General features: G+C 38.0%; 2 protein-coding genes across 2 annotated transcripts in view; one reads left to right on the top strand and one right to left on the bottom strand.

Moving 5' to 3' along the window:
- The window catches only part of LOC128860039 (uncharacterized), a 28,705-nt gene extending 26,352 nt beyond the window's left edge, over positions 1 to 2,353 (top strand). The window contains exon 4 of the mRNA XM_054097266.1: positions 2,178 to 2,353. Within this exon, the coding sequence (XP_053953241.1) occupies positions 2,178 to 2,254 (77 nt within the window). The 3' untranslated portion in view covers positions 2,255 to 2,353. The remainder of the gene's footprint in view (positions 1 to 2,177) is intronic.
- An 857-nt stretch (positions 2,354 to 3,210) lies between these two features.
- LOC128860029 (uncharacterized) lies at positions 3,211 to 13,854 on the bottom strand. The gene is made up of 3 exons (XM_054097257.1): positions 13,765 to 13,854; positions 4,575 to 4,750; positions 3,211 to 4,385 (listed from the first exon to the last, which is right to left on the bottom strand). Exons 1-3 carry the CDS (start codon positions 13,852 to 13,854, stop codon positions 3,809 to 3,811), a joined length of 843 nt encoding a protein of 280 aa, XP_053953232.1. The 3' UTR covers positions 3,211 to 3,808.
- Between the last annotated feature and the right edge of the window lie 8,183 nt (positions 13,855 to 22,037).

The raw sequence follows: 22,037 nt of genomic DNA, 5'->3' as shown, positions 1-22,037 counted from the left end.
ACATGAAAGAATGTACAAAATTACGAGTCGTAATTACTCAATAAGCCGTGTAGTTCTCTTCGTTGTCGAGTAGAGAGTGGCATGTTCTTCATGCTTTCAACCAGCTTTTTTGCGTAGCTCACCGACAAACAGGACTAGATTTTGCGAACTTGACGCACGATTTGCGTTAAATCATGGACTGGCCTTCCGGCAAGATGTGTTTTCATAGCTCCCTACACATTTTCAATGGGGCTGGCGTCTGGGGACTGTGAAGGCCAGTTCATTACAGTGACGCCATTTGCTTGTTTTGTTGTTTCTCAATGTATTTTTCTAAGAGCAGTAATTTTGATGATGTGGGACCGTAGGAAATGTTCGCCTCCTTCAGACGACGTTCGATGATATTGATACTCATATCTATTCCCTTTTTAGCAAGAACTGATCGTGCTTGGCATAGTTAGTCACAAAGAAGGCTCCCGCTTAAAAAGTTGGAAGACCACTTTATTCTGCTTTTTTGTCGACACTCGCTTCAAGCCGCGCTCGGAAAAGTCATCAACATTTTTGTACACTTTATACCTCTGATTTCACATCACAACAAACTTTTTTGTTTTTTAATTGCTTTTGAAGCCGCGGCGTAAGATAATTTCGGCCGTTTCGAATGCGTGCATAAAAATACCGGCTCAAAACGCTTCGCGTACTTCTCACTCATTTTTTTTTGGTTGCGTGTACGGAAAAATTTCGAACGACACTAACCTGAGTTAGCAATGGCATCGTAGCCCCTGTGTGGGACTATTACGCAGCAAAAAGCAGAACGAAATATAAAATAATATATGTAAGGCAAATTTATTCTTCAAATTAACCTGATCGAAGCACTGCAGAATGTGGACTGAGGGCTGACTTCTAATTCTTTCTCGTTTAAACAGATTTTAATTATTAAAAGCAACAACAATTGCTTGCACTAAATAAGCCAGACGCAGGCGTAAGCATTTAGCAGAAGATATAGCGTTTTACCGCATGCGTGTGCAGTAGGGCGGGTCGATTTAAAAATCGCTCATTGCTCTGTGAAAATCGTATTCTAGAGATCAAAATAAGAAACTTTGCCGAAGGAACCATACCTCTAAAACGAATTCTGATGTCCAATCGAGACCAAATGTATGATCGACCCCCACTAACTTTGGACGGCCGATCCACCCATGCCAGTGGCACACCCCCTGGAACTCCCCTGGGAGGTTCCCCATACAATCATTTCAAAATATCACCATTTTTGGCCTTTACATGAGAAAAGAAACTAAAAAGTTCGACCCAAATTGGGGGACATCAGAATTCGGTTTAGAGGTATGGTTCCTTCGGCAAAGTTTCTTATTTTGATCCCTAGAATATGATTTTCACAAAGCAATGGGCGATTTTTTTGCCTCCCCACAAATCGACCCAGCCTAGTGTGCAGTAACTTGATAACCAATATTTGGCTTGTTGCGCCAATTCGTGGAATTGGTTGCAACTTTGATTGTGAGGCAGGAAATGCAAAAATGTAATTTAGCAAAACTTATGAAGAATTCACCTGTGGGAAATTCTGATTGCGAAAGTTAATATTAAATTGAATTATCAGCGTTAATTTGTTTATGAGAAATCAAATAGTAATTATGTAAATATGTTGATCGCATTTTTATAGTGGAATGAAAGCTAAACTTTAGTTAATATTAATTTGGACTATCAGCATTAATTTGTTTATGAGGAATCAAAATTATAAGTATGTAAATATGTAAATTGCTTTATAGTGCAAACAAAAGGAAATGATTTATTATGTGTTCTTATATCTTGAAGTTACAAGAAAAAACCGGTTCTTTTCTTCTGACACACACTGTAATTTTATGATTATTTTAACGTCACTAGCTGCTTCTCTAATGAGAAATCAGCAAAAATCGCTCAGGTAAACATTTGTTTTTAATTTTTAAATTTGTAATCTTTGCTTATTATTATAAGACTAGTGCGGACTGCGACCAAGAGAGTTCTAAGTAATGTACAAAGCGTGCTGAGGTATCCTATATTTTAAGGCTTTTCAAACATTTTATTTATTGTTCCATATTTTTCTAAGCAGTGATAACTTGAATTCCAACTCAAATTGCTTAAGCAAGAATTTTATTTCTTTACTGCACATTCTGGTATGTGAATACAATTTTCTCTTTTTCTCATTCATTTTGCAGCAGCAGCTGGAGTGGGCGTGAGGCGGCCATTGGTTTACAACTACATACAGCCACATCACCCATACTATCGCGCCTGATACACAACACCGAAGCCTTTGTTAGCAAAATTCGCCACATAGAAAATTCCGAACTTTATTTTAGAAGTTGTATATGTAATTTATTCAACATTCTTTGTTATAGATGAATTCTTTTTATTAATCTCTTTTTAATTGCAATCATATTAAAATGAAGAAAAAATTCAAAAAAAAATATATATATATATATTCCCTTATGAAAGATTTAAACTAAATGCTAATGCAGAAAACTTTAACACACATATTTGTTATATAATTGTAAGTTTGTAGTTGTTGTTTTAGTTGAGCAAAAATATGTTACTTAGCAAAAAATGCTACAAAATCACAAAAAAAAAAAACAAACAAGAAATGTAACACATTTCAATAAAAGGAAAATAATAGTAGAAAATAAAGAATAAATTGTTAAATCAATGCAATGAAATTAATATTATGAGAAAATGAGAAAATACAAAAACAAAAAAATGAAATAATATCTAGTAGTAGTAAAAATAAAATGTATACTGTATTTATAAAAATTTAAGAAGATAAATATGAAAAAACACTAACAAAAAAGCGATGTTAAAAGCTTCAAAAGCTTCGATTGTTTTATTTTTATGCGTTATAAATTATTGTACAATAAATAATAAAATAAATAGTAAATTATAATAAACAACTTTTTTAATAAATAACTGTTTTATTTCGCTTATATAGTAATATTTAAACTTAAACATATTTATTTTACGTATTTTTTTATTGACAGTGAAAAAATATGACAGATTTCGGTCAAACGGGTAGAAAAATAAGAAATGAAACCATAAAACATTTTTTATTATTTCCAATGCGCTCAAAAATGGTTCAAGCAATATTCGAGTATAATTAATATTTAACAATATTTTAAAGTAAAATAAATATTTGATACTGTAAATAAATAAAAAAGTGTTTGCAGGGAAGTTTAGCGTAAGGAATAGATGAGAGATGCTTTAGTGGATGTATTTCTGTGTAATTTAAAATTTTTTTTAATAACAAAATGCGTGTAAGAGATTCTATAAATGTGCATGTATTGTGTGTGTGTATGTATGCATGTATGTGTAGATTGCGCTATGGAAAATAGCCACTTCTGAACAGGCACAGCTGGTGGCATTGGCTTTGGGTTTTCACATTTTATTGCAGTTTTTCTGCAGCTGCGTTGCGTAAAAAACATTGTTTTGAACTCCTTTTTTTTTTGCACTTCTTTTGTTGCACTCCCTTTTTTGCATTATTTTTTGCATACCGTTTTTTTGCACTCCTAGTTTTTGCACTTCTTTGCGTTGCGCTCCCCTTTTGCATTTCTTTGCGTTGCGCTCCCCTGTTGCATTCTTTTTTGCATACATTTTTGTATTCTTTTTTTTTCATTATTTAACATTATTTAAAATTTTTTGTTTGTTTTTTTTTTTTTTGTTTTTTGTAGTTCTCATTCACCCACTCTACAGCATTAAAAAGTATTTACTCATTTGCATTGAATTTTTCTATTTTCTTATTCATAAATATTTGTTTATTTGTACCACATCATTTCTCTCATCTTTTGGCTATCGACTCCCCTTAATGGATCTCCTTCGTTGGCATTTGTCCATTGTATGCCATATCCTGCGCCTCCTGTGCTATTATCTGTGCCGGCACCTCAGCCATGCCCTCAATAAAACCATCCAATGCGCGCGCCCAACCCGAACTGTACGTGTCGTGATGTGGTATCTCTACTACGTGTTTCTTCTGTGATAGCAACTTCTTCAAAGCGATTATCACCGACAAGAGCAACGCAATTTTGGAGACTATTAACGCTTTTCCTGCCAGCAGGAATAGGCCCTTGAGCATGATGGCACCCACCATGCCCGCCTTGGCCATCATTACCATCAACATTGGACCCATATTTTTCATTTTCCCACGTCCCTCTTCGAGCGCATCCACTGGACTGACGGACACGCCAAAGTTCAAATTACCTTTGGGTTCGGTGGTGAGCACAAAGTCTGCATTATCGGAGAATTTATAGCGTAGCGTACGTGAGCGTATAAATTTCCAAATTTTTCCGGCCACCAATAGACCGAGCGTCTCATCGTCGGATTCAATTGAACGCGCCAACAGTAAATCATCATCGGGATCATCCGGTATGGAGTCGATGTCTCTGCAATGGTAGATAAAAAGTGTAAGTGTGCGTGCTTTTTTCTTATTGTTATTTGTTTTGTGAACTGGATAATTCATTGTCGTGCGGTTTTTTGCTGCTGCTGCTGTAGGCTTTCTAATAAGTGCTCATTTTTTTGCAATCGCCTACCATTCCTACTCTACTTTTACTATATATTAAATGATTACTTACCTATTTTGTGAGACTTTTAAATTTTCATTTATCTCGATGGAAGACTTTTTGAATATTCGATTCATGTAGACAATCAGTTTGAGCATCATACACGAATGATTGTCCCTTTGACTGCATTTGATGTTGAGTTTCCGCAGAAAGCCCTCTTCCAATTGATTGCGATTCATGATGGGAATCTACAGGCGAAGGCAAAGCAAAAGTGAAAAAAAAAAAATGTGAATGCAAGATAAGAGTAAGAAATGGGTATAAGACATTAAAGCGCGACTAGTTAAATAACAATTAAAAATACACTCTGCTTGTCTTACGATCTTCTAAATACTACACAAGTGAGCTTGACAAACTTACTATCAATAAGAAGAAGCTGTATTGCTTAATAAGACAATAGTCGGAAATAAAATAATAATAATAACTCAGCATAACTACACACTCGCCTCCTCTCTCAGTTCTTCCATCAAGTACTAGTACAAATAAGCCAAACATAAATTAGCAGTAATACAAACCCTGTCAGTGTAGTGTATATCACCGGTCATCTTCGTCTAACTCATCTAAAGGAAGGCCCAGGAAACATGCTGTTTCGACAAGTTGGGTCCAGAGGGAAAGGGGTGTTAGATGAGTGAGTTTTGAGGGGCATATGAAAATGTGGTAAGTGTCGCGCGGGGTGCCTTCACATGCAGGACATATATTTGGTATGTCGGGGTCAATTCTGGATAAGTACGAGTTTCACCTGCAACTATATCCGGCACGAAATTGTGCCAGTGTTACGCGAGTCTCACGGGGAAGTTGGAGCTCTTCATCTGCTGTAGATGCTGGTTGGACTCCGATTACGGCATTCGGTGATCGGGAGCTTAAGAAGGTGGTGATGCTCTCCCGCTGAATGTCGTTTATTGTCTGTCTAAACACTGTCTGGTCCAGTAGATGTCTGTTCGTTTTGTCCTGGATCTTGGTGGCGTAATTGAGGAGGTGTCTTCTGGCGTGACTGGGAGGCGGTTCTGGCTCGAACAGGTGTCTGCAAGGGTGAAACCCTCGGTAGCACCTAAGCAGAAACTGTTTGCTGAGTAGTTTATTGTACTCCTTTACTGGGAGCATCTGTGCCTCGTTGTGTAGGTATTGAAGGGTGGCAATTGCGGTTGTGTTCGCAGAGAAGGAGAGCAAACTGTCGAAGGTTACACTCAAAATGTTGGGTGAGACCAAGGAGAGTGATTCTGGTGGTCGGGGGAGCTTAGATAGATAGAAGTTGAACAGAAAGGTTGAAAGGACACCACCATGCGGACAATGTTGCTTGATCTTTCTCTGCTTGGATGTATGGTCTCTAAAAATCACTGACGAGTGACGACCGCTCAGATAGTTGGCGGACCACCTCTTCAGCGCTGGCGGGAGTGTTGACTGAAAAAGTCATCCAGTAGCGTGAAATAGCTGACAATATCGAAAGCCTTCTTCAAGTCCAACGCTACTAGGGCAGTCCTCTCGCAAGGGTGATTTTGGTTAAGCCAGCGGTTCATCTGGGCGTTGATGACGGTGAGTGCTGTGCACTCGTCGGAAACCATGCTGATGTTGGGCTGAAGCCAGATGTTTCGTGAACAGTGGGAGTAGGGGGCTTCAAGTGTTTTCCCTACTAGGGAAAAAAGAGATATCGGCCGATAAGATTCCTCTTGGTTGGCGGGTTTCCCAGGTTTCGGTAGCGGGGCCACTCGCCCTACTTTCCACTTGTCCTACTCCCAATGGACCTAGGTGCTTCAGCATCATTCCCATGGTAGCCAGTTCTACGTTACCAGAACGACTCTGGTTTTTTGCGACCAAAGGCTGCCACCCCAATAAACTAGCCCCGTCTAGTGAAGCGTTAATCAGAACTATCGATATCGATAACTATGGTTACACAGCTCAGAATGGCAAACTGCGTTGGTCAGTAAGGCTTGGCAAGTCAACATAAAACGTTTAACGCCAGAACAACGTTTCCAAATTGAGGAAATTTAATTATTTTGAAAAAAAAAAAATCTGTTCGCGAGGTTCATAGAGCACCGACATGCTCTGAAACGTTAAAGGGTATTTTAAGTAATATCCGGATAAGCCACATTTCAAATGCTTCCAGTCTGTTCATGCCCGCCAATTTATGGTCCATATTTCCATGCCATATAGCAGAACTGGCTATGCATAGTCCTTTATGAAGCGCAAAAGTCCAGGGTTATATAACGTTTTTTCACGCTAGTAATTTGATTTTTTTTCTAATTTCGCGTTCCAAAATTTCCATTCTATTATATTTTCAATAATATTTAATTCTGGGCTTTGCGGTGTTGTGTAAATTAATTGCCTTGGTGCATAGTAAAGCAGCCATTCCTTAACAATATGATGTGCCGTGTTCTTGAATCGTTATCCTGTTGAAAAATTCAACCTGCATCAAACTCCAAATTATAGAACGAAGGTTTCGAATTATGATCCATCCAAGTTACCCTCAATTTGTGCTATCCCTTCAACTACAGATGCCGTAATAGCTTTCCAAATAACTACGTTGCCGACACCATATGGACTATGAATAAGTTCGTGCGGTTTTACAACAGATGGCGTAACTTGATTATTATTCCATCGATCCACATTTCCAAACATTCATTGGAGAGCTACTGTCGTAAGGCACAAACGTCAGTATAAGTTTTTTATTTGAAGCGTAAACAACAATATTTTTACCACACTTGAAAATGTCGAATTTCGTGCCAAATAATGTGTTTTTGCGGGGAATTCTTCTTCATTATTTTAATATGAAGAAAAAAGCAGCCGAAAGTCATCGTATCTTGGTGGAAGTTTATGGTGAGCATGCTCTATCTGAGCGAACGTGCCAGAAGTGGTTTGCACGCTTTAAAAGTGGTGATTTTGGCTTGGAAGACGAAGAACGCGAGGGTGCGCCGCCAAAGTTCATGGATACCGAATTGGAGGAATTGCTCGATCAAGATCCGGCTCAAACGCAAGAAGAGGTTGCAAAAACTTTGGGAGTTGATCAATCAACCATTTCCAAACGTTTAAAAGCCATGGGAATGATCCGAAAGGTAGGCCATTGGGTGCCGTATGAATTGAAGCCAAGAGACGTTGAACGCCGTTTTATGGCATGCGAACAACTGATTCAACGGCACAAAAGAAAGGGTTTTTTGCATCGAATTGTGACTGGCGATGAAAAGTGGGTCCATTACGACAATCCAAAACGTCGGGCAACGTATGGATACCCTGGCCATGCTTCAACATCGACGTCGGCGCAGAATATTCATGGCCTGAAGGTTATGCTGTGTATCTGGTGGGACCAGCTGGGTGTTGTGTATTATGAGCTACTGAAACCGAATGAAACGATTACGGGGGATGTCTACCGACGACAATTGATGCGTTTGAGCCGAGCACTGCGAGAAAAACGGCCGCAATACGCCGATAGACACGACAAAGTTATTTTGCAACATGACAATGCTCGGCCACATGTTGCACAAGTGGTCAAAACATACTTAGAAACGCTCAAATGGGATGTCCTACCCCACCCGCCGTTTAGTCCAGACCTTGCGCCATCCGATTACTATCTCTTCCGATCGATGCAACATGGCCTGGCTGACCAGCACTTCCGTAATTACGATGAAGTCAAAAAATGGATCGATTCGTGGATTGCGGCAAAACCGACCGAATTTTTCACAAAGGGAATCCGTGAATTGCCAGAAAGATGGGAAAAAGTAGTAGTAAGCGATGGGCAATATTTTGAATATTAAATTTGTAACCATTTTACGTCAATAAAGTTTCAAATTTCGAAAAAAAACCGCACGAACTTATTCATAGTCCTATTAGTATTTTACATGATGTGATACTAAATTTTTCGGCTTAAGTGTAGTAGTTTTTTTCCTACAAACTTTCGCCGTTCTATCGCTGTCAAGTAGTATTTTAAACTTTGAGTCATCTGTTTTTCTTTACGTCTTGCGAACTTCAAATTTAGGGGGTTTTTGCCGAAATTAGAGGGTTTTTGCGTGGTGTTCTACTAAGAAAACTATTATTGTTCAGAGTTCTTCGAATTGCTATTAAATGAATACGATTTTCCAATGCGCTTGCTACATGTTCGCCTAATTTTGAAGCAGGATTTTTTGATTAGGATTTTTGTACACTTCTTTGAGACTCAAACTGGTATCGCTGCGGAATAGTTTCTACGGGAGGCGTAGTTTTAAAGTTTTTTACAATTTTCTGCACTGTTGGTCGACTCAAGTTAAATTTTGTTTTAAATTTCACCATACGACTTTTTTTTTTCTACGCTGTAAAACCAAATTTCTTACGTCAACTGATACTTATTTTCACAGACCCATTTTTGATAATTTGATGTATCCAAATCATAACTAAATTCGATATTAGTAAAGTAGCAAGCATAATAAAAGAAAAGATAAAACAACAACACAACAAAACATACTAATCCACGAGCCAGGAGCTTCGTTTTGTAATATAGGCTTTTGTCAATTCTGGTTTTGCATTTTTCCTCCATAACTTTGTTATGTTAAAGAATGATTTTTTTTTAGTTTGTTGTGATTAGAAAAATAGAAAAGTGTATGAAGGTCTTTAATGAGCAGACAGAGTTTTCCGAGTAGCCAAAAACTGCTGTCCACAGCCAGAAAACTTAAACAGATAAGTCATAGTTCTGACTCTAATAAATAAATGACGTATTGCTATTGGTTACATATCTCTCATTTCAATCAAATTTAAACTCTTAATCTGGTATACTAAATTCTGCATATGACTAATACTCACTAACGATCAAAAATGCTTCAGAATTCTACGTTTGAATGACATTATCGAATAAAAATGTCTTCTATAAAATTACCACTGGTGATGACACTCAATTTTTCCAATATGATTCGGAAACCCTTATCGGCAAGGTGCCAACTTTAAGGTGCTCGTCTGTTCATCCGGGTATCGATGACGACTTAATAAAACTCGCCCAAGCTCGGCACATTTATTGATGAGAACGTCAGTTAAATTCAGGCTAAATATTATTGAGATACAATAAAAATCCCACCCAATTCTTATATACCACAGTAGTAAGACTAAATTACGTTCGTGCGTCTGATGTTACAAACAATACTTATAATTCTAATTGCCCATGAGTTTGTTTGATTCCAAAAATTAAAAGCCAGTAAAAATTTACTGAAATATGCGCTGGCGTATAAAGTTCTTAATAATTCTAATATTAGTTCAATATTGCACAGTGTGCAGTAAAATAATTATTCGTCCTTATCCTTAATCATAAGGAAAGAATCGAAGTTTCTCTCAAAAATACTACTCAACTTCAAATCCGACTGCAAAAAAACGTAAAAAGCATTTTTATTTTCCTGCTATGTGGATGAGGTTTTACAAGGGTTGCTATTCATATTTCTGGCTTTGGGCGCTTCTAGTGTTGTCACCTTCACCTACCTGGGAAGTGCAATTTCTACGGACCGCGATGCAGTAGACGACATACAAAGCAGAATCGCAAAAGTTCGCAGCGCGTTTACCCAGCTGAACAAAGTATGGAATTCTACACCGATTGCCATACATACAAAGCTGGGTACTTTCTACCAGGGTTGCGCATAATACACTAGAAAATAAATGCAATACGCGTTTCACTACCACTACTTCTTTAATGGTAGTTTAAACATGAATTTTATTAACACTGAATATTTAGTGATAGTCAAAAAAAGAATGAATTTCACTAAACTTTTAGTGATAGTGAAAATAAAATTGCATTACAACTAAACCTTTAGTGATAGTGAAAAAGAATTGCACTACCACTAAATATTTAGTGACCGTGAAAGTCTTTTGTGATAATTAACATCTTTAAGTAACATAACACGGCTTCTTAAAGAATAAAAGTAAGTAAGTCTATACGAGCTGAGCTGTATAAGGAAATGTTTTCGCAACAAATCATAATTTTGAGTAAAAGCTTCTAATTACACCGCACTAAAGCGTTGCAAACTTCATCTATTATTGTTCTTCAAGTACAAAATTACTTCGGTTGCTATAGGCCCGCCATGAGAGTCTACAAGTATATAATAATTTTCATCAAAAAACAAGAAGTTATTTACGAAAATTTAGCAGTTTGGTTTATTTTAATCGAATACCTGATAACTCCTCATCACATTCGAGAAATTATGTATTAGGGCTGCAATTAATTTCGTCTCCTATCGCTTGTATTTTGAACATCCTAACCTTTATCTGGGACATCCTCTAGAGTATATGACTCATCACTTTCTAGCAAGACTTTTCAAAATCTTAATTTTATATCGGGAATGTTGCAAGAATTGCATCCCAGGAGTCAGAGTGCAAGCGAAAATATTTTTCAAACCTTTCCAGTAACATATTTTTTTCTCTTCAAAGGAAGTCGAGAGCGTCCGCGATTAGGATTATTATTATTATTAATATATTATTAGAAGGCCATTACGCACTGCGACCAGAGCTGATCTATTGTGAAAGGCCTGTTTTGTAACCCCAGAGTTTTAGGCTTTTTAAAAATTTTAGCACAATTTTGGGTTTGTTGTTCCAAAGATTGCATGGAGATACTACGATACCACCAAGGTGATGAAGTCTCTGTCTGCCCAATGCAGGACATTCACAAAGCACATGTTCTGAGCTTTCTATGTCCATTTCACAAAAGCGGCAGGCATTGGTCTCAGATAGACCAATATTATTTAGATGATACCTCAGGCTGCAGTGACCTGTAAGATATCCTGTTAAAAGACGCAGATCTACTCTGTTTAGTGGGAGAAGTTTGTCAGATATTCCTTTGTTGGGACTTAGGAATAGTTTGGCTTGACGCTGAACGGTACAGTTTAGCCAGTGTGCGGCAAGTTTTCCTCTTCCCATTTCCCAAGGAATTCATTAATGTGGCCTTTTGTGAGTCCACAGAAAGGCTCAGGACCAGTAAGTTGCATATTTGCTACTTGTTTTGCAAGGTCATCAGCCATTTCATTTCCCTCATGTCCTTCATGTCCCAGAATCCAGCATAGTGTTACTATGTTGAGGTTCCCTAACGTATTGAGAAGGTTTATGCAATCGTTTACCAATTTGGAGGTGATGGTTGTTGATAGAAGGGCTTTTAGAGCCGATTGGCTATCTGAAAGTATGTAGATGAGTACCTCTCATTTTTCTGCTAAGGTATTCTCTCACACATGTTTCGATGGCCTGTATTTCTGCCTGGAATATTGTTGGGTAGAATCCCATCGGAATCGATTTTTTGAATTTAGGCCCATTGATTCCTGCCCCTGTTCTACCATTTTCCAATTTGGACCCATCAGTAAACCATAGCTGGGAGCCATGTTTGAAAGTGATAGAGTTAGTTCCCCAGTCTGTGCGTGCATTAATTATAACTTAGAAATTCCTGAAGAGTATTGGTTTGGGTGATAGTATATCATCCCTATGAAGAATGGGACTATGTAGGAAATCTTCTAAGATCTTTAAATGTCCTTTCATATCCCCACTTCTAAGTTCAGATATATCTTTTAATCTTAAGGCACTCGAGCGAGCTTCCCTTTCAATTAGAATAGGAAGCGGTGGTATGTTCAGGAGCACACCCAATGCATACGTGGGACATGTTTTCATAGCCCCTGTAATACCAACACATATCAGGCGATGCAGCGATTTGGATTCCTCTTACATATTTTTCCAAATATTCAATTTCTTCCTCATTAAAAGTTTAAATTTGCAGCTTTTAGTATAGTGCAAAACTCTCTTACCCTATTTTCAACTCAATTGTAAAATTGGTCCTTTTGTATAGCTGTGAGACCTGGCTCATGACAAACTTGCTCGCTAATAAGCTGCAAGTTTTTTTCAACAAATCTTGCAGACATTAATTGCGGATTTAGTGACCCAGAACAATCAATAACAGCAAGCTTTTGGGCGAATTGTAAGCAGCTACCCATCCAGACTGAAATAGAGTAGAGAACGTGGAGGTAGATTGGTAATACTCTTCCAGAAGGATCCCACAGAAATATGCAGGCAAGTACTCGATTGGAACCCGCAAGGCACTAGAAAAAAAAGGACGTCCTAGGTGCATTTGGAAAACAACTCTGGAAAAGGAACTGAAGGCTTTAGGGAAATCTTTCAAAGAAGTCGAGGTCATTGCGTAGGATCGTGATCGTTGGAAGCGTTTCCAAATACCTTATCATCCATAAGGCAGGACAAGAATTAAGAGAGTGTTTTCAAGTGCCATCTGACTTTTATATTGGAAAGTTTGTCATATTTTATCATAAACGCACTCATCACGTTTTAGTGCTGTTTAAAGAGCCTACTGAAATTAATCTCGGCAAGGAAATGCAATTAAGGTAAGAAGGAATCGATGAACTAAAATCATTATGCCGTGAGCAGGCACCATCATATGTACATACTTATTTATATGTAATTGACGTTTACACCCTTTGTTTTGTGCTTGGTCTAACACCTCTTCCTATTTGTGGTGGGCGTCTAGATATTTTTTCATAAATAGAGGTACCTACAGTTCCATGTCGACTTCGAACGGCAGCTGGTTTTTTATGACTGGATTTTTCATGGCAGATGTACACTTGTAGGTTTGCTAGTACCTGCCGAGAACCAATCGCTATTAGAACCATTATTTCGTGCCATAAAAAACTTCGCTGTTTACTCACCAACGAATGCCGGGAAGATGATCCGAAATCAGTTGCAGTGGTAGAAAATATCTTTGCCGTGCGCGAAATGTGAGAGCAAGTTCGTCGTCTCACATACTGTGGGGTTGAAGTATTTTTGGGTCGTAGTATGACGAGAATCCATAAGATTTTGCATTATCACTTTGTGCTAAAAAAAGACCCAATGCGAACAGGATTGCATACAATTTAAAAGGCGCCCTGGAAAAACGACTGGACAAAGCGCTTCGAAAATTGGTCTAAATGAACGCAAAAGTATGTTGACCACTATGAAGAATATTTTGAAAATCGATAAAACCGTTTTCAAACTGCAAAGTTCATTTTTTTCAGTGTAAGGAAGGCAATATAAATAGCAGCTCTCCCAACTCAAAGGTCACACCATTTTTGTTCTTTGAAAGAGAATCAAAATCGTGCCAGTTAAAAACATTTTACTACTTTCCTGTTGTTTAAATTTTTGTTATCCCTTTCTTTTTTCTAAAACAAAATTTTTTCCTCTTAGCTTTTAAAGTTCTTTTCGTTGTTCTAATTTTTAATTTTTCCTATAAATTTTGTATATTTACCGAGTTTTCACTGGAGCTAATGGCGGGTGTCGCGCGCACTGAAATCACCATTAAAAGTGTTATAACACCAAATGAAATTAGCGCTTTCATTTTGAGCTCGCGTTTAAGTGATATTTGCGCAACCACAGGAAAAAGTCGTACGTATTTGATTTAGTTGAAGTGGCTCAACTTTTGTGCCGTATCCGGTAGCACAGCACTGCTTCACTGCCACACGTAGAATTTAATCCAATTTTTGTTTGTTATTCTGCTTCACTACAAATGCTAATTACTGCGAACGAGCATTCACACACACACACACACTCTCAAATGCACCGCACTTCTGTGCCTTGACTGCTGCATGTGTGGTAAATTTCGCAGGATGAGAAGCAGGAATAGAAACCGAGCAGAAAACTTTTTCAGTAAATTCGCAATGTTCTTAATATGAACGACACTTAAATTTCACACCACAACGAATATTATCCTTATTTCGAATTAACGTTGAATAATTGAATCCTTTTAGTGTGCAGAGTTATTTAATTTCACCACAGTTCTAATGGATTATCGCTGAGTTTTTGCGAAGTTACATTGGCACTGTGCAAGTGGCAAGAATTCGATGACATCGTCGTGATATCAGAAGACCTAATGCGAATTTCACGCTTGTGATTAAGATTTTATATGAACTACTAACGTCTTTGCCACAAGCGCCTGACTATCCGTGTGGTGGCAGTGATGCAGCTTGGATTGTGGCAGCGTGCTGCCATCATTTCGCTACAATATCAAGCGCTAGGCTAAGCGGGATCAAGCCGGTTGTAGTTGTTGGAAAACCAGCCGTGCGGCTTAGTTAGAGAATCCCAGTTAGTTGGATGGATGTGTTGGATGTTCCAAAAACAAGCACAAGCCGACAGTAAGCAACTATACTCGTACAACAACAATTGCAACAACATTAATGCAATCAACGACGACGGCAAAAACAGTTTCAAATTTTTGAAGCCAACAACAGCGCTATCAACAACTTGTTTCCCAAGTGCAAGGAATCACTTGCAACAACCACTTCAGTCTCAGCCTCAGCCTCAGCTTCAATTTCTGCCAGTGCCAAAGTCGTTGTTGTCATTATTGTTTTCTTTCTCTCAGCATGCGACTTGCAACAAACAAAGCAATAGCCAGACAGCCAACTGCTACAATAGACTTTTGGTTTTAAGCTACCGTTTTTGCTATTGTTGTTATTCTATTAAAATTCATAGTGGCACATATGCAGTGAGTTGCTTCTGCCTGCCGCGTTGTTGCTGCTGTCGTTGACCAAGTTAGGCGGTGAACGACTTATTCCCAACACTTGCCACAAGCCAAACAAACAAGCCACACACTCTGGCACGATTACACACACACACACATACAAACACATGCGCACACACTAACCGCCGAGGTGTGCAGCGCATCCAATACACAGGAAACCCAATTCCCAACTTTAATTTCCATAGTGAAAATTGAAAATTTTCTTTAATGACGCTGCCTGCGGTTGAGCACAATTACAAATATGTAGGTGCTGGTGCATCGATGATGTATGTTTCACATATAACTATGTTACCAACGACATGAGAAGCACACTTACAAACGATTTTCACTTTATTGCGCTGAGTACAGCTGCTTCTCTGCCATTTTTGTTTGAAAATTTTACCTCTTGAAATTGCAACACTTTCCAGTGTGGGAACTATTATGGAACCAATCAAGCTGCACTTGTCCGCCAAATTTGAAATGCACACTCCACTTCTAATGTAAGAGTATTGAAAATCGATTTTTGAAATTTTATTCGTATACACGAGAATTTTCGCATGCGAGTATTTGCAGCAGCAATTTTGTATTGCACGCACGAAGTTTCAAAAATATGTTGCCGACCTGAAAATATGCATTAGCTCTTCGCTTTCGTTGCTTACATTTTTTATTAACCCTAGAAAACTAAACCCCGCCTCTGGGGCGCAAAGATTGTCATTTTTACGTATTTCATTATGATTGAATGCAAGTGGCAGCACGAGCTTTCAAACCATTATAGTAGTCTCTTGTGTGAGTTTATGGGCGAACGTTCATGGCGCAAAGTTTTTTTGTTACGGAGATATATTAATTCGTGTTGCCTGAGAGCCGAGGTTTAGTTTTAAAGGTATTTTTCCGACTACATATTATTTGTAAATATTTCCTTTTTTTTGCGACAGTAGCTATAATGTTAATGGCTTTTTCGTTTAGAGATGTGTACTTCTGACTCCCAAATAGAAAAATGGCTGGAGGAGCTGTCGATAAATGGAAGCGAAATAGAGGACAATTTAGAAAAGGATTTCGATTCAGACGATAGTCTAATTGATCCAAACTTTCAGATTGAATCTGAAGATGAAGTTGAAAATATAATTGTAGGCAATCAAGAATTGACTCTTGTTGCAGTTTCACCTATAGACGTACCACAAAGTAATGACCAACCTAATGACTCTTTAATAATCAAGCCTTCCGAAGCTATTGTAAGAGGTAAGAACAAACTCATTTGGTCGACTGAACCGTCTTCTACAAAACGAAGCTCAAGTAGAACTTCAGCGAGGAATATTGTTCATATTTTACCGGGATCAAAGAGAGAATTTAGGGACATTACAAAGCCTTTAGATTGTTTTGAACAATTTTTCATACCAAATATAATTAAAGAAATTCTTCTTTATACCAACGAAGACATTAAAGTTAAATCCAATAATTACAAAAAACAAACCACAACCACATCATTAACTAGAACAGAAGAACTTCGCGCTCTCCTTGGAATTTTGGTTTTAAGTGGTGGGCTAAAGAACAACCATTTGTCAACTAAAGAGCTTTTTGATCCTTTGCTCTGCGGATCTAAAAATGTTGCTACAATGAGTATGGAACGTTTCAGATTTCTTATAAATTGCCTTCATTTTGATGATCGGAACACACGAGAAAATAGAAGAAAGACCGATAAATTTGCTCCCATTAGAAACATATGGGAGATTTTTATTCAGCAATGTAGAGATAACTTTAAACCGGGGTCATATGTGACAATAGACGAACAGCTACTAGCATTTAGAGGTCAATGTCCATTCCGAATGTACATAGCAAACAAACCAGCTAAATACGGAATAAAAATTGTGTTAGTCTGCGATGTCAGAACTAAATATATGTTTGATGCTTCACCATATTTGGGAAAAAAATTTAATACAGTAGCTGGCGAACCGTTAGGTTCTTATTATTGTTAGCTTCTCACTAGAACTATGCATGGAACAAATAGAAACATAACTGTAGACAATTGGTTCACTTCCATACCATTAGGAGAACAGCTATTAGCGGATCCTTATAATTTAACTTTAATTCGAACAATCAAAACTAGCAAAAAAGAAATTCCAGATGAGTTCAAGCATAATACATCCCGTCGTATTGGAACATCTATGTTCGGTTTCCATGATAAGTTAAGTCTTGTTAGCTATAAAGCAAAGCCTCATAAAACTGTTTTTTTAATATCAACTATGCACGTCGAACCCACACTTAACTCACTATCAAAAAAACCTGTAATTTTTGAATCCTATAATGCAACAAAAGGTGCTGTTGACACTTTTGATCAGATGTGTTGTCATGCCAGCTCCAGCGGCAAAACCAGGCGTTGGCCATTATGTATGTTTTACGGTATGATAAATATGGCAGTATTGAATAGTTATATTCTCTATGTTTCAAACTGTGACCAGAAACAAATAAAGCCAATGAGCAGAAGGGATTTCATGAAGGATCTTAGTAAGGACTTGTGCTGTGACTGGCTCTCAATGAGACTTCAAGAATGCAAAAACGAGTTCGTGAAGCAATAACCGACTCCATTCATAGCTCCGAAGAGCAGCAAGAAAACTCTTAACCACAAATAAAGTAAGGGAAAATATCAATGTGCAATTACTGTCCATCAAGCAAGAAACGTATGAGTGTTTATTATTGTGCAAAATGCAATAGAACATACTGCCTGGAACATAGATTCCCAAATTGCTATACATGCGATATCAGAATAAAGGTCTGAATTAATTTTTATGTACAAAACAAAATGTTAATAATATATTTGAAATTCTTTATTTTTATGAAACTTAGTACAAATAGCTATAAGAAAAATATGAATTTTATGTTTTTGTTTTAAAGAAAAAAAAATTATAAAATTTTTTCTACATGATATCCTTGCAAAAAAAAAAAAATTGAAGTGTTAATTTAGTAAGTACATAATTGGCTTATAAAAACAATTTGATGAAATATTTTTTTTATATTATAGTTAAATACTCCAACTCTCAAAAAATAAAATGTTTTTCAATACAAAAACTTAACAAAAATTAGAGAAGAATTTTGTTTTTTCAAAAAGTAGCCTGATAGGCGAGCTTTAGTTCTAAGCGTTTAAAAAAAAGGTTTAGTTTTCTAGGGTTAAATTTATTAAATTTATGTGTGTACAAATGTGCACTCCTATAAATGCACTAGGCGACATTACTAAGTGCAAATAAATGCTTGAAGCTAGCAAAAATGCAAAAAACCAAAGTCTTTAGCATCTTGTTTAAGGAATAGCTGCTTCTCAGAGAGCACTTTTAAGACAAAATTTAATCAGTCGGATCATTTAATCAATCGGAAGTCAGATCAAAAAGCGGACTGTCTGAAAATCAATTCGGATTTAGAAAGGGCAAGTCAACGTTAGATGCGGTCTCTTCAGCAGCAGACGTTGGCGAAATGAGCCCAGAGAGTAATGTCTGATGATCACCAAAGTTTCAGAAATGCATTTAACTCTACAAACTTAGCGACTCTCTAGACTTTCTAAAGCGAATTGGTGTCGCTACTTACAGTGAGAATTCTGTGGTACAGTACATTTAAGGGGCGAAAAATGGTAGAAGTAGTGCCTGGCGGCCCACAGAGATCGGTTCTCGTGCCATTGTTTATTCCACAGTGGTGTTCCCCATGTAGGCATTTCAGAGGGAACAAAGATAATTGGCTTCGTTGACGACAGCGCGGTTAGGGGGACGACAATCCCTTTTGCGATTACTGCGATGTTCACCACATATTCTTCAAGTGAAGTGAGCCAGGATAAAAATAGTCAAAGAGGAAAGGAGAATAGTATCAGAGAAAGAGATGGGAAAGAATAGAGACATAGACAAAGGTAGCTAGTCCTGTAAGAACTTTCCAGATTCTTTAGCAAATCTGTAAATATCCTCCAGTTTTATAGAACGAATATTACTCATTCTCATGACACTCACAGAGAAAATGCACAGTGTTATCCGCCTTCTCCAAGCAAGACAAGGTCCTCAATGAATCCAATGGGTTGAGTCCTGCAATAATACCGACCATCAACCGAACGTCTTTCCTTCCAAGTTTTAGTAGAAAATTTGACAGTTTCCTGTTCGGACTTGTCACAAAACACTTTGCAGTTCTGCAGCGTTCTAGACCGGACCATCGCTCTTTATGTAGATTGCCTACATAATCGCTGATCCAATTCATGGTTTCCGCGGAACTGATTCCGATTATTGGCTCTGGCCCTTGTGGGGTTACCGTTGATCCACGGTTGGCCAATTCATCGGCAATTTCGTTTCCTTGAACACCGGAGTGTCCTGGAACTCATATAAGTACAAGCCTGTTCGATCTTTTGACAGAATTAAGCTTCTTCTTACATTCTTGAACAATCTTCGAGGCTTGCTTCGCGTTCTCCAGGGCTTTTAGTGTAGCCTGACTGTCACTAAGGACTCCAATTTGTTTCCCGCTCCACCTCCTCTCGATTATCCATTCGACTACTTTCAGGATGACAAAATCTACCGTTTGGAATGCAGTTGTCATTTCCCCCATAGCATAGTGATACTTATTACTATTGTTTAATTACCATCCGACTCCAGACCCTATTTCTGTTGTATCTTAAGATCTAAGGAGAGCAAATCAAGCATAACATTTAGAGCATCGCTGGAGGTTGTACTCATGGCACCATTTAGCAGTCTGTGTATGTGGATTTAATCATGGTCCGTTGCCACCGAACCACAGAGGCGTAAGTGATGATTGGTGTGATAAATGATATGTTTATCCACAGGACCACAGCAGGCTTTATACCCCAAGTTTTACCAAAGGCTCTTTGGCATTGCTGAAAAATCCCTAATGCGTGATTCATTTTCAGTGAAACATGTGTCTTTAAAGTCAGCTTCTCATCCAGGATTACTCCTAGATATTTATCGAAAAGACCAAGTGACTCACATTTCAATGTTGGAAGACTAAGTCCATCCAATTTCCGTTTTCTTGTGCAGAAAACTGAGTGGGTTTTTTTCGGATTGGCTGAAAGGCTTTATCTCATGCACCAGTCAACGATTTCGTCCAAAATCCTCTGCACTTTCGTGCAAAGCCTTCTTAGGGACTTATCCGATATTAGCGCACAGATATCGTCTGCATATGCTTGGACATGTAAGGCTCAATGTCATTCATGATTTCATCCAGCTTGCTTTGGTATAAGCAGTTACTACATCAATTGTTGATCGGTTTTTCCTGAAGACTTGTTCTTCTTCATGTAAATACCTTTAACATGGAGTTAAGTAATGTTATACCTCGATAATTACTTGGGTTCGTTACGCCACCTTTTTTAAAAATGGGCATTATGATGCTTTCTTTCTATTCTAATGAAACCTGCCTCAAAATCGTACTGATTTTTGACAATTTTTTCGCTGAGGTATTGCCCATTTTCTTCCATATGCATATTATTTTATTCATTTTTGTGGCAGTATGAACTATATTTTTATGACAATAACGAAAAATAACTAAAGCTGCGCAATATGTTTTATACACCATGGTGCCATTAAGTTTTAGAAGTAAAACCATGTCCGTTGACAAAAACGCGCTGTTGCCCTGCTACGATATTTAGCTCGGTTAGTTTCCACTTGTTATTTTAGATATTTTCTAGCTGACCGCCACATTTTCAATTTGTTATATATTTGACACATAGCAGTGGACTAATCCCATCAATAAATAAACGAAAATGCAAGAGTGTAATATTTCTTGTTTTGTATAATTTTCTTAAACTTGTTTAAAAAAGCCCACATTATTATTAAAGTTGAATGCTGCATTGCAAAAAAACAAGCAAAATATATAAAGGTATATATATATAAACAAGTTTACTGTATTCAAAAATGAATTCTTTTTGCCACACTTATCTTTTTATTGAACTATGGTACAAGAAAACTTGGCCTGATATGCAGTGAAAAAGTCCGGACAGAAATCTCTTCATAATGAACTCATGAGGTAGAAAAGCGACGTCAAGTAAGAATCGCTACTACCCAGCCAGCCAAATGCGGGACGCTCCGAAGCAGAAAGGAAACACCTCGAATGAGCGCTCCAAAGATAAAGTAAAATGAGATTCCTCAAAAGCAACGCATCGGAGTAGTTATCAATCACGTTGCATCTCCTTGTTATTAGGTTTATTGTTTTCTGTAATCACTTATTAGTTATTAATGAGAAAGCTCCAAACGTCCAAAGTTATTAATAAATACAAAATTCTCTCATCTTCGGACGATTAAAAGAGTCATTTAAAAAAAAATTTAGATGAGTAGTATTGACATCATCGGCGCTGTTAGTTCTGCCTTTTCGAAACAGGATCAAGAAGCAAAGCAAACGAGTCAACTGAGGTGGTGAACGAGGACAAAACAACGTACCTCGTGTCATCAAACAAACAGTCGGCGGACTCGCGTATCGGCACCCACGTCACTGTTACGAGTAACAGTTAGAATTTTGCATTAACACCTATAATAATGTGAGCCTCTCTCGACGAGCAAAACTAACACTCTACATAAGGCTCTCATCATGCCCGTCCTAACGTGTGGCGCAGAAGTGTGGGCGATGACAACATCCGATGAAGCAACGCTTGGAGTCCTTAAGAGAAAGATTCTGCGCAAGATTTTTGAACTTTTTGACGTTGGTGACGGCGAGTAACGCAGGCGATGGAACGATGAGCTGTATGAGCTTTACGACGACGTAGACAAAGCGCAGCTAATAAAGATCCAGTGGCTACGTTGGCTGGGTCATGTCGTCCGTATGGATACAAACGCTCCGGCTTTGAAAGTATTCGATGCGGTACCAGCTGGTGATAGTAGAGGAAGAGGAAGACCTTTTCTGCGTTGGAAAGATCTGGTGAAGAAGGACTTGGCTTCAATTGGTGTGTCCAACTGGCACTGGTTAGTATGAGAAAGAAACGACTGGCGCGATGAGTTTTTTGTGTCGCCGAAACCACTCATTTTTCTTGACATATATGAGGATGGCTTTATTCTCCGGCAGATGGC

Source organism: Anastrepha ludens, chromosome 2 (genome assembly GCF_028408465.1).
Source record: "Anastrepha ludens isolate Willacy chromosome 2, idAnaLude1.1, whole genome shotgun sequence".
NCBI classification, from domain to species: domain Eukaryota; kingdom Metazoa; phylum Arthropoda; class Insecta; order Diptera; family Tephritidae; genus Anastrepha; species Anastrepha ludens.
Note: the sequence above shows the minus strand (reverse complement) of the source record. Positions and strands in the feature narration are given on the sequence as shown.

Excerpts from the sequence above, each read along its gene's own strand:
- LOC128860029 (XM_054097257.1), bottom strand. The coding sequence starts at position 13,854 with ATGAAAGCGCTAATTTCATTTGGTGTTATAACACTTTTAATGGTGATT. Across the intron at positions 4,751-13,764 it reads TTAGCTCCAGTGAAAACTCG|ATTCCCATCATGAATCGCAA; the intron begins GTAAATATACAA and ends CTTCGCCTGTAG. Across the intron at positions 4,386-4,574 it reads TTAAAAGTCTCACAAAATAG|AGACATCGACTCCATACCGG; the intron begins GTAAGTAATCAT and ends CTACCATTGCAG.